Below are 15882 nucleotides of genomic sequence, written 5' to 3'. Positions count from 1 at the left end.
GCAAACACGCATGCCAGACAGACACCCTGAAAGTCAACACACAACTGTTTATTCGTTGATTTATCTGTCGGCAAGCACAAACACTGAGATGAAAAATAAGAGACAGGTATGCTGACAAAGCCTGGAGGGCTTGTTGTGTGTGCCGGCATGTTGTCAAGCACAATACACAAAAGTAAACACAAGTCCACAAGTATTTAAATCTTCAAGCTAGTAGGAATCATCAAGTCTTCGCACAGATCAAAAACATGTTTGTGTGTTACTGTAGCTTCACTGAAGCCTCCGCATTGTGTGTGTAAAAAAGGATGAAGCCGTTGTTTATTTATATATGTCAGGTCTGTTATTGACTGGGGATCAGTGCAGAGTGGAACACATCTCTCACCCATAGTCTGCTGGGGTTGGCTCTAGCTTCCTTGTGAATAGAATAAGTGATATGATATAAAAAAAGAAATCTGCCATTATTAAAAGAAAAAAAAACTGTCATTAGTTTATACCGCATGTAAACAATTATTGTTCTGTGATGAGAGGTGACTGAAGCGCACCTACTCAGTAGCCTATTTAAGCAGTGCCTTGTGTAAAAAAACAACAACAAAAAACAAAGACTCTTGCAAAAAGTACACTCCACCAAAATATACACAACAGTTTTGTTTGTTTGAACACTTTTCCTTTGCCGAGATAATCCATTCCACCTCACAGGTGTGCCATATCAAGATGCTGATTAGACACCATGATTAGTGCACAGGTGCCGTAGACTACCCACAATAAAAATAAAAATAAAAAATAAAAAATAAAGAAATAATAAAAAAATAAAAAAATTAAAAATAATAATAATAATAAAAAACTTTAAAAAAAACTGCACCTTTCAGAGTGGCCTTTTATTTTGAGCAGTCTAAGGCACAGCTGTGTACTAATCATGGTGTCTAATCAGCATCTTGATATGGCACACCTGTGAGGTGGGATGGATTATCTCGGCAAAGGAGAAGTGCTCACAATCACAGATTTAGACTAGCCTGAGTGTAAACAATATTTGAGAGAAATGGTGATATTGTGTATGTGGCAAAAGTTTGAGCTCTTTGAGTACATCTCGTAATAAATGGAAGCAAAAAAAACCCAACATGTTTTGTTTATATTTTTGACAGTATAGAATTACTATTTAAATGTTTGTCCTCAAGCAAAAGTAAGAAAGGACAGACTCTGAAATGATTTTTAAGAGCTACCCTTTACTCAACTTTTATGCTATGAAAACACGGTTTTCCCATATATTTTCTACAATAGTGAACTAAGAAATAATCACAATAACTTTATTGTCATTGTACAGGGGGTGTAATGAAATGAAACAGACATAACCTGGCTGAGAAACATAGAAAAAAAAAACTGACAGGCAGGTACTGAACGCTAGGTCACCTTTAAAATTACCCCTCTTTTGCAGATGAAATCAAACGTAAGGGGGGGGGGGGGAACAACGACCTCCTACTGAGCTCCTAAATAAGGGGAGCACAGTATTTGGAGGAAAAACCTCAGCAAACAGGCATACATTAGTACACGACACACAGACTAGCACATGGGGTGGTGGGGTTGTCGGGGGGAACATTCCATCCCATCCTGTGCTAAATTAGCTAATAAGAACAAGTGAAAAAAAATGCACCTCACATGTAGCCTATGTACGTTTTCGGATTAGACAAATGTTCATTTATATATGCCCATCATCCGCACAGTTTGAAAGTGATGAATAATGAGCCTATTTTGACAAAGTAAGAGTAGAAAGTAGAAAGAACAGATTTTCAAATACAGTTTTTCGAATGTGCAGCAACAAACATTTTTAAACTGTAGAAAATGTCTATTTTCTGCCACCTATCCTCTAATACATCGCCAAGCGTTTGTGAGAAGACCTTGAGACACTTTGAAAAAACAAAACAAAGTTTGCCTCTTCCCTGCCATTCACAATGCACAGAAGCTCCCATTGCTCACCTGAATGTTGGATTGAGCAACTTGACTAACGGCCAACAAAATTGATCAGTCCCCATCAAGTTCCTGTTGCATGTGATGCATTTGTTGGCGTTCCGTTGTGATGTGATAAAACAAGGTAAGCACTTTCCACAAACCCCCACTAGTTAATTGACATCAGAAAGCGAAATGCTGTTCGAAGTTCATAACTTGGCAAGTCATGCCTTGTGCACAGCTAGCCGTACAGCCTTGTAGAAAATTTACATTTTAATGAAATATTTGAATAAGCTCTTGAAATTCACTCTACCAGCTCTCCCCGTACTAAAACCAACATTTCATGTTTGTGTTTTGAATGGCAGCGTCAGAGAAATTAGCATGCCAATCATATAGATTAGGAGGGCATCAGTGTAAAGGCATAAGCTTCCTTAATCAAGCTTCACTGCAGGTAAACACTGCTCAGGACAAGCTGGAAAGATAGCTCTTTTTTTTTCTTTCTTAAAGAAAAATGTCATTACATTCACAGGGAAAGGAAAATGAACTCACATGGGATTCAGAAATTAAAATGCAAGCAAAGAACACCACACAAAAAAGTATAATACTATATATATATATATATATATAATGCTCAGCATATATGAGTACACCCCCTTGGAAAAAATTGAAGATTTTATTCAATATCTCAATGAACATAAGAACAATTGTTTTCTGTAGAATATGCTATGCGCTTATCCCACAACATGAAAGCAAGGTTGATGATATAATGCATAGATTACAAAATCTTCAGTTTATTCAAATTAATCAATGCAAAAAAAAATAATGTATCCAACAACAAAAACAACTACATCTTGTATTTTCTATGACCTCCATGACTTTTATGGATAGTAACATGTCTGCTAGGCCTGGAATTAACAAGATGTCAATCTTTTTCTCTGGGTCTACTTATTTACGCAAAATGTTTTAATAAATTTGTTAAGAAGACTACTTCTGTGTGTGTACTAATTAACAAATTAATTAAGTGTTTGCAATCAATGGCCCCCATTTGTGCGAGTATTTTGTAGTATAGTAAAAAAAAATATTCTGAAAAGAAACTAAAGGTGTTCTTACCAACCTCTACTTATTTATGCTGAGCACTGTATGTATACTGTATATATATATATATATATATATATATATATATATATATTCTTATTATTATTGTGATGAGGTGGAACAACAACAGTGCATTTAACATACGACATTTTCGCGAAACTAAAAGCTTCTTTGTAAAAGCGCACACATCTTTTTTTTTTTTTAAATTACATAATTCCTTTGTACACTCTAAAAAACAGTTGGGTTGGACCGCTTCTCTACTTGGGTCAATTTGACCCAACTTTGGGTCAAAAAAATTGGGTCATTTTGTATAAAACAATCCAGAAAGTTGGGTCAAATTGACCCATAAAGTGGATCGGTCCATTTTTTTTCCATAATTGGGTTACTTTTGACCCAACTTTTTAGAGTGTAGTTATTGAATCCCTGCATAAATGCGGTGTGCCCGCTCACAGTTTTGCTAGTCAGTGACTACGTCTACTTGCAGGCAATAACCCTTTTAAAACCGGAATATTGGCAATACTTGGGTTTTCAAAAACCCGAATAAACCCCTTGGGTTATCCCTTTCATAACTGGAATACTGGTTAATACAAACGCAATCAGAATACCTCGAACGAACGGGGCATTGATTTCCGTTGCGCGCATGCTCACATCTCCTTTTCTTCTTCGCTTATTTGATTTGCACGGAATCTTGGTCTATGTAGTCAAGACTTGTATGCGCACCTCCCTTGAATGCATTGATTTATCCGCTGCTGTGTCACATTATTTTGTGTCTCTACGGCGAAAACGCCACAGTTTGTGCCTATATACACATACCGTATATACAAGTATATAAGTCCGTGCTTCTGACGTGCAACCCCCCGAAAATACTCAAGCCGGTGTAAACAATCCCTGCAAAGAACTACACTTGTGGAGCGAGGAAGAAACCGACTATTTTATTTAGCGTGGTGAGTAACATAAATATAATGTGTTTTATTGAGTTAAAAGTGGAAATGACGTGATTTATGTAATTACGTTGTCCGTGTGTCGTGGTCCGAATGGGGTATTCCAATCCAGCACAAATGAGCATGTAAACGGGAGTAACTCTTTCTGCCACGCATGTAAACGTGTTACCTCGATTGTTTCGGAAACCGGAATTCTGACCTTAACCCGAATATTGACTGCATGTAAACGTAGTCAGTGTGTCCATTTGGCTTGCAAAATCCACATTTTGACATGAAAACTGCGACGCGAGACCGCTTATTTTGAGCGTTATTATCTATATTTTTTAAATACATATGTAATGTTTGATGTTACCTAACGTTTATTTAGTGCTAACTGAAGTTCTGCTCATCTTTTTTCTTTGACATGATAGTCTTAATAATGGAGCTTTGATGTGAAAGGAGATTCCGTGTGGGAGCAGACAGGCACATTTTTAGAAATAGGCAGCCTGCAAAACATTTACTTGGTTGTGTAATTTCACACTTGATGGGTGAGTAGGCACTCCGGGGACTCCACTATTTGTATACAAGCAATTAAAAAGTCAATTTTCTATAATATTTCCCTCTTAAGATGTGTATGTAGTCTGCAGCATTGTACATGTCAACACATGTTTTTGTTGATATATTTTTTTATTGGAAACTATTTCAGATCGCATGGCTAAAGTGACATATAGTTTGCAAGTAGCATGAGAGAGTAAAATATATTCTTAAGTCTTCTCAGAATGATGCAGTACAGCTCCATACTACTGATAAACTTGAGTGGGGAGGAATTATTTCTTTATCCTGGGAGGTGCAAGCTGTGACGCAAAAACAAAAACAAACATACAATCAGCAGCTTGTCTTTTAATATGCCTTTTGCTCACTTTAGTTCCATATATTATCATTGTTGTTCAGGTCCCTCCTGGCAGGAACCACTAGGTCAACATTATGTTAATACACAATGACACAAAGTGCAAGACGGAGATGTTATTATTCATGTTGTTTTGCATCTCATCAAATATTCAAGCCAAACATTTCTTACCGTAATGCTGGCTGCTGGTACATGAGTGCAGGTCTGACAGGGCAGTACTCGTGGAGACGAGTCACACAGCGGGGGGCTACCTGAACTCCAGCATACATATACAAACACACACACACACACACACACACCACACAGCCAAGAGCTAGACTATTATCCCCCTTTTTAATTGTTGTTGAATGTAAAACTATCAACTATCAAAAACACGAGTGTTGAGTTTAAATGATATACAAATATTGTCAATTCAAATATGCAATTCTTTGTCATGTGATGATGTGACAGGGAGGCTGTTTGCAAATTTTGAACTTGAAAATGAGTTGGGATTTTTGACAGTGTTCTGAAGACGTAAAATAGATGAAAACAGCTCTGGACGTTAACTCATTTGCGCTCAAAAACTGTATAAATCCGTTGTTTAAAAAAAAAAATTAAGTGACACAAAGACATATTTTTATGTTTTTTCAGGCTTTGATGCAGCCTCTCAACTGCAAAGAACGGTTGAAGAAATGGTAGTTATTACACAAACGGCCAGCAGGCTGCAGCAGAGCAAAAGAGATCAATCAGGGCCATGTTGAAAAAAAGCTCATTTACTCACAAGTCTAAATAGATTTGTGAATAATTATGAAACTTAGCTATATTCTTATGCTAATTGCTGCAAGACAGAAACAGATACATATATACTTTTTTTTCCTGATAAAAGAATCTTTCTTTTGGTAGGTTCCATGTTTTTATAGTAATAGAACACAATATTCTGGAGACCTTGCCAAACCAGTCAAATTCCAGTAAAACAGCCGGGAGTGAAGGGGATTGCTTCAGTGAAAATGGCTGGGAGTGAACGAGTTAAGTATGATCCATTGTCATATTTCCAAAATTCCGCACCTTAATTTTACCAGAAGTGTCCCCCAATTCAACATAGCATTCCAAATGTTGATGTTTTTATTCGAAACCCAAACTAGATATCCTTGTGGAAAGGATTGTGTTCCGAGGGTTCTTCACTGTAATCACTTAAGAATCTGTCATCTTCATTTTGTAGTGTCATCATCGGAAACAACAGCTGCCAATTGTTAACCCGCACTTCGCGAGAGAAGAGACGTGTGAGCGTGTAGCCTATTTACCCAATGAGAGTAATTATCCCTGCTTACACACACCATCTCTGCTAACTGATGTGATAAGCACCTTTATACTTTCCTCTTCTTTTGGTTCCCTTTTTTAATTGCCTGAACTCGCTTTGAGAGTTGCCTGCGCCTTCTCATAATGCAAAGACTTGGCCGGCTGTGAATTACTGAATGTTGTGTTGGCCCCGGCGTACTGTTTGTGTGTGCGTTTGGGTGTGTGCAGGGGCGGGGGCAGCGATGCATGCCTTTTGAACAGCAGGTGGTAATTGAAAGAAAACAAGGGCTGATTAGGGAAGCGTCTGGCAACTCATGATCCAAACAGCAAGCCGCAGAGGAGCCCAAACACAAGAGCCCTGGAATAAAGTGGTCATCATCTAATTAACAGAACACATTTTAATTACAGAGTAAACCAAGCCGTGCACTGTGTCAATTTAACTGATGTGCTAAGTACCAGTTTACAATATGAGACAGACAAATAATTGGAATCTAATTACATGCAGGTCTATTGCACAGCAGAGCCTGCAGCCCATCTTAATAAACACATTTTTACATCAAACTGTGAAAAGCAAACACTGCAGGACCGCTAATTGCCACACTACAATGTTTGGACTTGGCCAGTGTTCGCTGCGAGAATGAATGGAGGAGACTGCGTTTCTATTTAAATTGTGTAAATAGGGATATACAGTATTATTGGAAAAGTACTTTTTAATTGCTTGTATAGGCAGGGGAGCGCCTAAGCGGTGCGCCGGTGCGCCGGTGCGCCTGAGCATGGGAAATAACGATACGATACGATACGATACGATACGATACAATACGATCTACTTTTATTTTCCCCGTGGGGAACTTTTTCCTGGACTCCGTCCAGCTGCAGTTTATAGTAAAGAGAAAACAACAGAATAGAAAGAGATAAAATTAAAATTAAATAAATAAGAAGTGCAGAAATAAGTAGAAGACTTCCTAGAAGTCTTCACAGGAGTGTACATGTGTAGAGAAGTACATTGCACACGCCCATGTACATATACACACTTCTATATATATATATATATATATACACACACATGAGTATGTACACAACATTGCACCATATATCTTATTGCAGTTAATGTCGGTTGTTAAGCACCGTTGCAGTTCAAGTCTGCCACCAAACTTTTGAGCTCTCGAATAGGTCAGGCCTGCCTCAATTCAAAGTCAAGCAAGCTACAACGATTGCTTTCAAGGGCCAACTTAATAGCTAGGTATTGATGATATGCATGCACAGTCTACTTTTATTTTGAAGTTGACATTAGCGGCTCGTAGGGATGTAACGTAACGATAATTTAAAACTGCCACAATATCGTCGTTGTCATGTCACAATATTAAAAGCAGCATATCTGTTCAAAAAGTCAGCTTCCATTTGTGCAGTTCTAGCACCCTCTGGTGTCTAGTTTTTTTTGTGCAGTTTAATTTTCACAAGACATGTTTTGGCCCTTCTATGTTTAAATTTCCACGCTAATTGTCAGATGAAGAGGAACGTAATATGCTTGTGAAGCGAGTCAGCTGTTTTACCATCAACAAGCCCAGGATCTTTGAGTTCTGGATAAAGGAAGTTCGTGGTTGTAAAAGTTCTGCAGGGAATTTTTAATTAAGTTTCCACAGCGTCTTAGAGTTCTCAGCAATTAATTCAAATGAGTTTGATGAGCCCAGACAATACAAACCCCCCCCCACACACACACACAAATTTGACCAACCAGTCAAAGTTCCAGCCTGGCTCCGCAAGACTCTGCTGCTGAGATAGCACTCGGATGCCCACTGGGGAATTTAATTACCCCAGAAATTGTTGTTGGTGGAAAAACACGCAAATTTAATTTTACCAAGGTAAATTGAAATTTTTTCCAAAAGGTCCGGCAGTGGGGAACTCAATGTGTGTGTGTGCATTAGCAAGTAAGTGCCTCAATATTAAGTGTTATTAGAGATTGAAGGTTGTTTATATGCATTGCTGTTTGGTACAAAAGCACAATATTGTGCTTTTTTTTTTTTTTTAGTATTTGCTCTTTTTTTTTTACAATATTGGGACCTTTTTTTTATATCGCCAACCTCCCCACAACAACCTGATAATTACCGTATTGTGATGTTAGCGGCTGATTGCATAGTAGCTCATGAACAGCTAGCTTGATGTGGCTAACTAACGGCTACATTCGCCATGAGATGGTGGCCGAACAGTTCGCAGGAGGGCCACCGGTGAGAAGGTTATTTCCGTGTTGCTGCGATGTGTCGTTGTGACCAGATTTTCAAAATTAAAAACCGTGACACTACAATATCACAAAAAATCAGATATACAATAAATTCTCACCAGGAGCTATTTATAACAAATTAAATTGGTAGTCAATCTGGTGGTTGTGTCGTAAATCTAAGTTTATCCATGAGGTCAGTGGGTTGGAAAAAAATGAGCACCAAACAACATCTAGTGCTAATTTGAGAAGCATGGCCACATTTTTATGTACACGCCTGTGTGTAGATCTTTTCATCATGACATCACATGCTTCCGGCTAACAGTACTGCTAATAAACAAATTCATGTCGTTTGAACAGGGCAGAGAGCTTGAGAAAACGGAAATGGCTTAAATGATGTATCTAGCTTTCTTCTCTACCAATGTGTGGTGTCATTCAAAAAGAAGAATGTTACGGACTCTGGTCTTTGTCATGAAAACAACATGGACATACGATAGCGCTGAATGCTCCGTGACAGAGCCCCTACAGCAAGGTTGCTTGGGATTTTATATTGTTTCCATTAAATCATCTTGCTCAAAAGCCCCAATTAATCATCCCTTGACATTTATGTTCCAGCTGTAAGCTAAGCAAGAAACAATTTATGTCACCTAAAGCTTTTTAACAAATCAATGCAGGTATTTGTAATTGCTTGTTTCACAAGATTAAAAGTGCTTAGGCTTGATCTTTGCCTCCTGTTTAGTGGCCAGCGTGACCTGCGCCTCGGTCGTAAAAACGCAAGTCTTGGTCATCAGCATTAGAGCTCACCAAAACGAACATGCGGTTATTCCTGCACTTTTTAACGATAATTTACAACGTATCAAATGCAACTACGTAAATTGCTATTGGGAAAAGACAGTATAACTGTCTCTTTTTAATTACGATATAATGTAATGTTGAGGCCGAGATTGTGAGTCTTGATGACAAACACAAGTCGGTGTTAGATTATTCCGGAGACAAAAATAATGGGAAACTTAAATCAAAGTGATATTTCTGCCTTCCTGTAACTACTGGTGCATTGGTGACTTTAAAACCTTCACGTTAAAGAAAAGCGTTCACCTGTCGACCTGCATTCAACTGCATGAGATACTACAGATGCATGTTGGTGCAGATCAACTTATAGTTACTTATAGTTGGGCCCCAAATTGGGCCATGGGTTAATTTTTTTTACTATGTCACAGTGAGATTTTAGCAGGCACACATTTGTTGGAATAAATTCATGCTTGTTTTAGTTTGCCCCTGGCAGTTCATTTGACAGATAAAGATCACCCTGACAGGACTATTTAAAACAAAACATTTTTTCCCAACTGGCAGGTTAACGAGTTCATCTCCACCTGTTGAGTAGAAGTTCCTGTGGCTAAACACTTTTTCAGTGTTTATACTTTCTAGACCTGGTTTCCCTAACCCTGTATACTGTATATCGCTTTTCAGGAGACCACAAAAAGTATGGTTTGTTCAACCATTAACAATACATCATCAAAGAGAGTGAGCTATTTTCAATACTTCAGACGGGTCAATACTTTGTAAATAAATAACACACACATGTGTAGACTAACCAACAATATAGATTTTTGAAAAACACAAAAAAATTACCAATTGTGACTTATGCCGTTTTAGCCCAACGCCAGCACTATATTTTCCATGAAAAAGTGGGGGAAATGTAAATTTAAAAAATCTAGAAAAAAATGGAAAACATCCAAAATATACATTTAAAAAAAGGAGGAGGGGGGATATCCATGAGTATACATATCTGCAGGTGCCAAACTACAAACATGCAGGAGTCGACTATAGTTATAAGTTGTAATAACACCATTCACCAGTAGATGGCAGACATGGCAAAGTTGCGCTTCCTCTGCGTCGTATACTGTGCTATTGGACTACTACAATGTGTGCAGGCCTGATATTTTTTTTGCGGATTAGGAATGATTAAAATAGTACCTCAATGAAAATAAAGATTTTCCGTGAATTGGTTTATGTGTGTGTGGGGAAAATATACAAAATTAGGTCTTGTAGTTAATGTTGATTTGCTGTTTGGTACTTTTGTGCTATCCTTGAATGGTTTGCTTTTCAAACCCTTTTTTGTTGGTTTAGTGGATCTTTTATATATGCATTGAAAGACGTATTATTAAAAATGAAATATAATAAGAGGCATGTATTCTGAACATATTTAAAATCCTATTTGGTCCCCTAGTAGCAAAATATTGTTGCTCCCGCTAACATAAATTGCCCATCCCTGGTCTATTCAATACTGTACAGTAAGTTAGTGTCCAGTGGGCCATAAGTGAAAGCTTGGTGCAGACAAACATATAAAGCAAGAAGACAAACTTAACAACCAGCATTTTATTGCATGTTTAGAATGCTCATGTCAGTAGTTGGAACTGACTACAACAGAGTGGTCTGCATCAATTCGACACGGAATGAGGAGGTGACACACTCATGGAAGAGAGGAGCAAAAATATCACTCTATTATAAAAAAAAGAAACTACACCGTTCATCCTTCAATAAATAAAAGAAAAGAAAGACGAGCTGCTGAAAGATGAGAACGCGGCCTCCCCAGGCTCCCCCCACCCACCATCTGCATAAAAGTGCATGGTAAGAGAGGTTGAAATCCAAGGCAATTGCAATTGGCTGAATGGTTGACGGCCGATGCAACGATGGCTTCTTAGATGTGATGCAACAAGAAAAGCGGAGTTTATAATCTTTCACCTCTGCCCACATACAATGAAACTGATTTTAAATGAGAAAAAAAAAAGGCTGATGAGGAGGGCAACTCTGATGCACCACTGATAATTTTCCTTTCAAAATAAAACAAAGAAGACAGTATTTAACAATAGTCTTTACATCTTTTACATCTTGGCACTGCATATTTGTCATTTTCCTATTAACTCCATATAAAATATCATTAGCTTGATACACCCTTATATTATTACGGACCACTTCATAAGGTCCTTCTTTGCGAGCCAGGACTTTGTCATGCAACACATCTCCATCTTAAAGAGGAAGTACATCTGTGTGGCCTTCGCTTGCGCAGTCATGTTTCACAGATGGCCACAGAAGGCAGTGGTTGCACCATTTAAAGGAAGTATCAAAAACACAAAAAGGGAAAAAAGTCTGTACAAAAATTCTTGAGTCAATGAAAACAGAGAAAATTCTGCTCCTATATTACAGTTGAAAATCCAAAATTAGGGGACGGATCCCACCCAGCCAGCTCCCACCTGCTCCCCACATCTGCATGGGTGACTTTCTATTTTTTGAAAGCAAGAATTACTAAGTTGAATACATGTGCAGCACAGCTTGATATTCCAATGCATACATCAATTTTTCCTCACTGTTGATACAATTTGTGATAAAGCAAGAGCACAAATGTCTCTTTTGAGAGCATTGAGGGGAAAGATGAAATTGTAACTGACTCATATCAACAAACCTAATTTAGAACCCTTAAACTCGTGCTTTTGCTTGAATAAATGTTTCCGATGATTTTTACCATCTTGTTTCAACGGGTTGTTGGTAAGATGAGAGAAGTGGATACAATTTTGATTTCAATGAATCATTGCTGTTGATTTATTTTCTAATGCTGTCGTCATTAGAAATGTCAAGCTACACATGCTTGGAATGTTCTAGTTGACATGTGTTTCCTTTTTCAATAGCAAACAAGCTAGGCTGAGACTGAAGCTTGGTGGGCAAGTCTGACCCTGTTCTCACGATCTAGTCAGACTGGTACTGACCCCTCCCACTGACATTGGGATGCCTCATTTGGAGATCTCTTGCTTCTTTTGGGGTAATGAAGATTAAACATATAATTGCCACAAAGTACCTTGTACCCAGCTTAATAGTTAACAGGAGTGCTTTTTTTTTATATGTATAAAAAGTCACACAGAAACAAAACAATCATAAAGTCATTGTCAATGTTGGGGTACATTGGAACCCAGTCAGGATGAAAAAACATCTCAAAACAGGCATACAGACATTCAAAATGATAGACATGTATAGGGAATACATAAACAAAATGTAGGCTCATGTGGTCCCTTTCCATATTGGTCTCAGCAAAGATTTTTTTTTATTTGCGCTCCATTCCCTACAATACTTTTTTTTTCATGACTACATTTAGCTCTTCTTCTGCTCACTTACAAAGACAAAAAGTTTTCCTAATTTGGTCGGAATGGATGGTCAGAGCCTCCCGTTGATTTTTTGGTCACTGCAGTTGCCCTTTTTGTGACGCCTCATTTGGTTCGCTTAATTTCCATCTCCCAGCTCGATCGCAGCAGACAGACCGATGGGAGAGAAAACTGGAGGCGGGGCCTTATTTGGCCTGATCAGCTCGCTGCATGGTTGTTGTTGATTTTGTTGTACTGCATCTCTTTGGTCGTGACAGAACACAAGTTTAGCACTCAACTATTCCCCAAAAGCCAAATAAAACAACTCATAATAAGAAAAAATAAACAATTAAAAGTGGTTGGGATAAGTCCGTGAATGTAAAGTGTGTCACCACTGAAATGTCTGTATTTCAGTATATCTTCAGACCTTTCTATCCGGCAATGTTCATACCAAAGTCTTGTACCTTTTCCCTTTATGAAAGAAAACAAGCATTTCATACAAAACTAAATGAAATGCCAGTTGATCTTCAAGCTGCACTGAAGGAAATAAGAGTGGAGAAATCCACACATCTGATCAACAATGGCAGCTATGCTCAGGAATTACTCAAAATTATTATCTCGCTGGTGCACACCTGACATTTTCATTTTTCCTCACTGAACCGCTCGCTGCTTGTAAGTGATCAGAAATTGTGTTGCAGCTCAACGTGCTCGACCGTGAGAGGCAGTTTTAAAGTGTAATTGTCATAAGGATAAATCAGAACCTGTATAATTTCTCTGTCATTTATTCACATCTTAAATGAAACTTTATTGATGCATGGAAGGCGCCTCCATCATAGGAATGCTGCATCGCCGGTGGATTTCATGAAAGGGGGGGCGATGTGGTGCTGAATAGTTAGGCTTCATGTTTTTTTTGGGGGTTGTAGAGGAAATGACAGAAAAATGATACACCGTGTCAGACATTCTGCTTCTTGCATGTGTGTGTTTTTTTTAACATGAGAGAAAATCATAAACATTCGTCATCGAGTGCACAACACACACATACACAATCTCCACAGCATGGACATGAGGTCAGATGAGTTTAAAGAGTAGACAAAAAAAAAGAAAAGACATCAATAACAGCAATGGCTGATGGAAGGACATTGTTTTGATAATCTATAACTGTCCCACAACCGAGAAAAAAACAAAGCAAAAAAAACAAAAACAGACAAAAAACAAAAACACCCCTCTCACAGTAGATGGACTCATTGCGATGCAAAGAATTGAAGGCAGTGAAAGCACATCCCCGTAAATGACACGTCAGTCACTTGCTCTCTGTCAATATGTCCTCAGACAGGCATGATGTGGGAAGAGGGCATATAGTGGGAGGGGAGGGGCTCCGGATGCAACCCTGTCACAGTCCGCCCGCCGTCCCGGCTGCGTGACGAGGGTCTCGCTCCCCTTCTGGTCTCTCATCTGTGAGGCGAGCTCGTCGCCGCGTACCACACTCATCCGTCCGTCGCATAGTAGAAATCAAAGTTGTTTTGACTTCAATCAAAAGTCAAAAGAGATCGGGATGTTTGCGATGTGTTTGTATGGCACTACTCAAAAGATACTCGGCGACCTTGGCCGTCAGCGTCTGAGACTGCTGTTCATGTTGTGTCTCAAACTTCACAGCATGTCGTCGTGGCCCCGCTCGTCGTCGTAATCTCTGTGGTGGTCAAAAATGGGACTGTGATTGACAGTTGTTACCAGGGAGAGAGGTCCTTCTTGGTCCTCGGCGTCCAGTGGTTCCTCCTTGACGCTGATGTGATGCCTGGAACAGCAAATCAGTCAGTGTTACATTTTCAGTCTTTGATCAAATATGCAGTAACACTGTCAGAGTAAATTTCTTTGAGTGTTGGTGTAGATGTTGGGGGTAGTAACCTGAATAGCACTAACTTGAGTGTTAAATTGACCACACCCTCATTTGCGGTGAAGGAAAAACTTTCCAAATTTCCAGAGCACTTTTGATATTTCAATAGTGGTACATGGCGTTGTTGATGTCAGGGTGGTGTGGTTCAGTGGCAGAATGGCCTGAGTGCAGGTTCGATCCCAGACCAGTCAAACTATAGCGGGGTTTCCATCCATCTATTTTTATTTGAATTTTCAGGAATTACAAAAAAGAAACTGAATGGAAGAGCCTGAAATTCGAAAAAAAAAAAGGCCCGAAATTCGCAAAAACGTTTTTACGCTTGGAGGGGCTGGATTTTGAAGTGTATCAAAAAAAGGAAAAACGCGCATTTTGGCTATGGAAACAGCTTTTGCGAATAAACGACTACAAGACCGATGTTAGGTTGGCTGTGGTTGTGGGAGGCAGAGCAAGGAGGCCAAGGTAAAGTAAAAAAAAAAAAAAGGTTTTATTAATTAAACAAAAACAAGGTGGTGCAAAGCATGCCGACAGGAAACAACAAAAACAACAAAGTCCTAAATCGAAGCAAACTCAAATGGCATGACGAGGAATTGGCAAGACATGGGGTGGAAACGACAAAACGTGGAAATGACATTGGACCAACAAAGACTCAAACCAAAAAAGGAGACTTAGGCCCCGCCCCGTCCATACGGAAGCAAAGCCGGCTTCGTTCCTCAAACAAATTTCAAGACTTGCGTGTATCCAAAGAAGACGCTGAGGACGTTTAACGGCTGTAATGTATATGCCAAGTCTGGAGTGGCGCTGTAGCGCAGCCACAGGGGGTTAACGGAAAGCGTAGAAGAAGAATCAGCAAAGAAGACGAACAATTTTTTTGTCTAACTTTATTGCAATCTACAGAACAAACATGGCTTTGCATGTATCGAAACAACATGAAAAAGATGAACACAGGAGAAGTGACAATGGCGGGTGTTTCAAGTACAACATCGCTTGTTAAACGTGGGAATAAAGAAGCTAAATATTTTGTTGCAAAAGCATAAGCAAGCTAAGGAGGCTGCGCAAAACCACTAAGACCCGGCTATCCGCCATTGTTGTTGACAGACTGACTTTGCGCGCAGTCACGCGAGATTTGGCGCATACGTCATCAATCTGCGACAATGCGTCGTTATCGTGCTGCGACCATTACGTCATCACTGGAGGAGTATCCTGCATATGGTGTCCAGACGCGTACGAGGCGCATTTTGAAATCTTTCCACTCTGGCCCGGTTTCAAAAGTGATCGGTCTCAAGCTCCGAAATCGCGCCATCGTGTGGACGAACTGCTTAAACAGTAAGAAACTTACTTGTGAGGATACATTGAAACTGTCTTTCGTGTGGACGGGGCCTAAATACACATCAACTAATTACACAACAAGGGACACCTGGACAGGACACAAGTAGCTAAGATACTGAACCGCCAGTTGTTCCTAATGCCGTGTCATCAGTAATCAAAATGTAAAGTGCTTTGAGGGCCTTGTAAGGAGG

General features: G+C 39.2%; 1 protein-coding gene across 6 annotated transcripts in view; it reads right to left on the bottom strand.

The window, feature by feature from the left end:
• Window positions 1-10705: 10705 nt before the first annotated feature.
• The window catches only part of foxp1b (forkhead box P1b), a 190121-nt gene continuing 184944 nt past the window's right edge, over window positions 10706-15882 (bottom strand). For all 6 annotated transcript variants that reach the window (XM_077574037.1, XM_077574033.1, XM_077574034.1 and 3 more), the window contains one exon: window positions 10706-14266. In XM_077574037.1, the coding sequence (XP_077430163.1) occupies window positions 14122-14266 (145 nt within the window). In that variant the 3' untranslated portion in view covers window positions 10706-14121. The remainder of the gene's footprint in view (window positions 14267-15882) is intronic.

This window comes from Vanacampus margaritifer, chromosome 8, assembly GCF_051991255.1.
Source record: "Vanacampus margaritifer isolate UIUO_Vmar chromosome 8, RoL_Vmar_1.0, whole genome shotgun sequence".
Classification (NCBI taxonomy): Eukaryota; Metazoa; Chordata; class Actinopteri; order Syngnathiformes; family Syngnathidae; genus Vanacampus; species Vanacampus margaritifer.
This window is presented reverse-complemented; position numbering and strand designations above follow the sequence as displayed.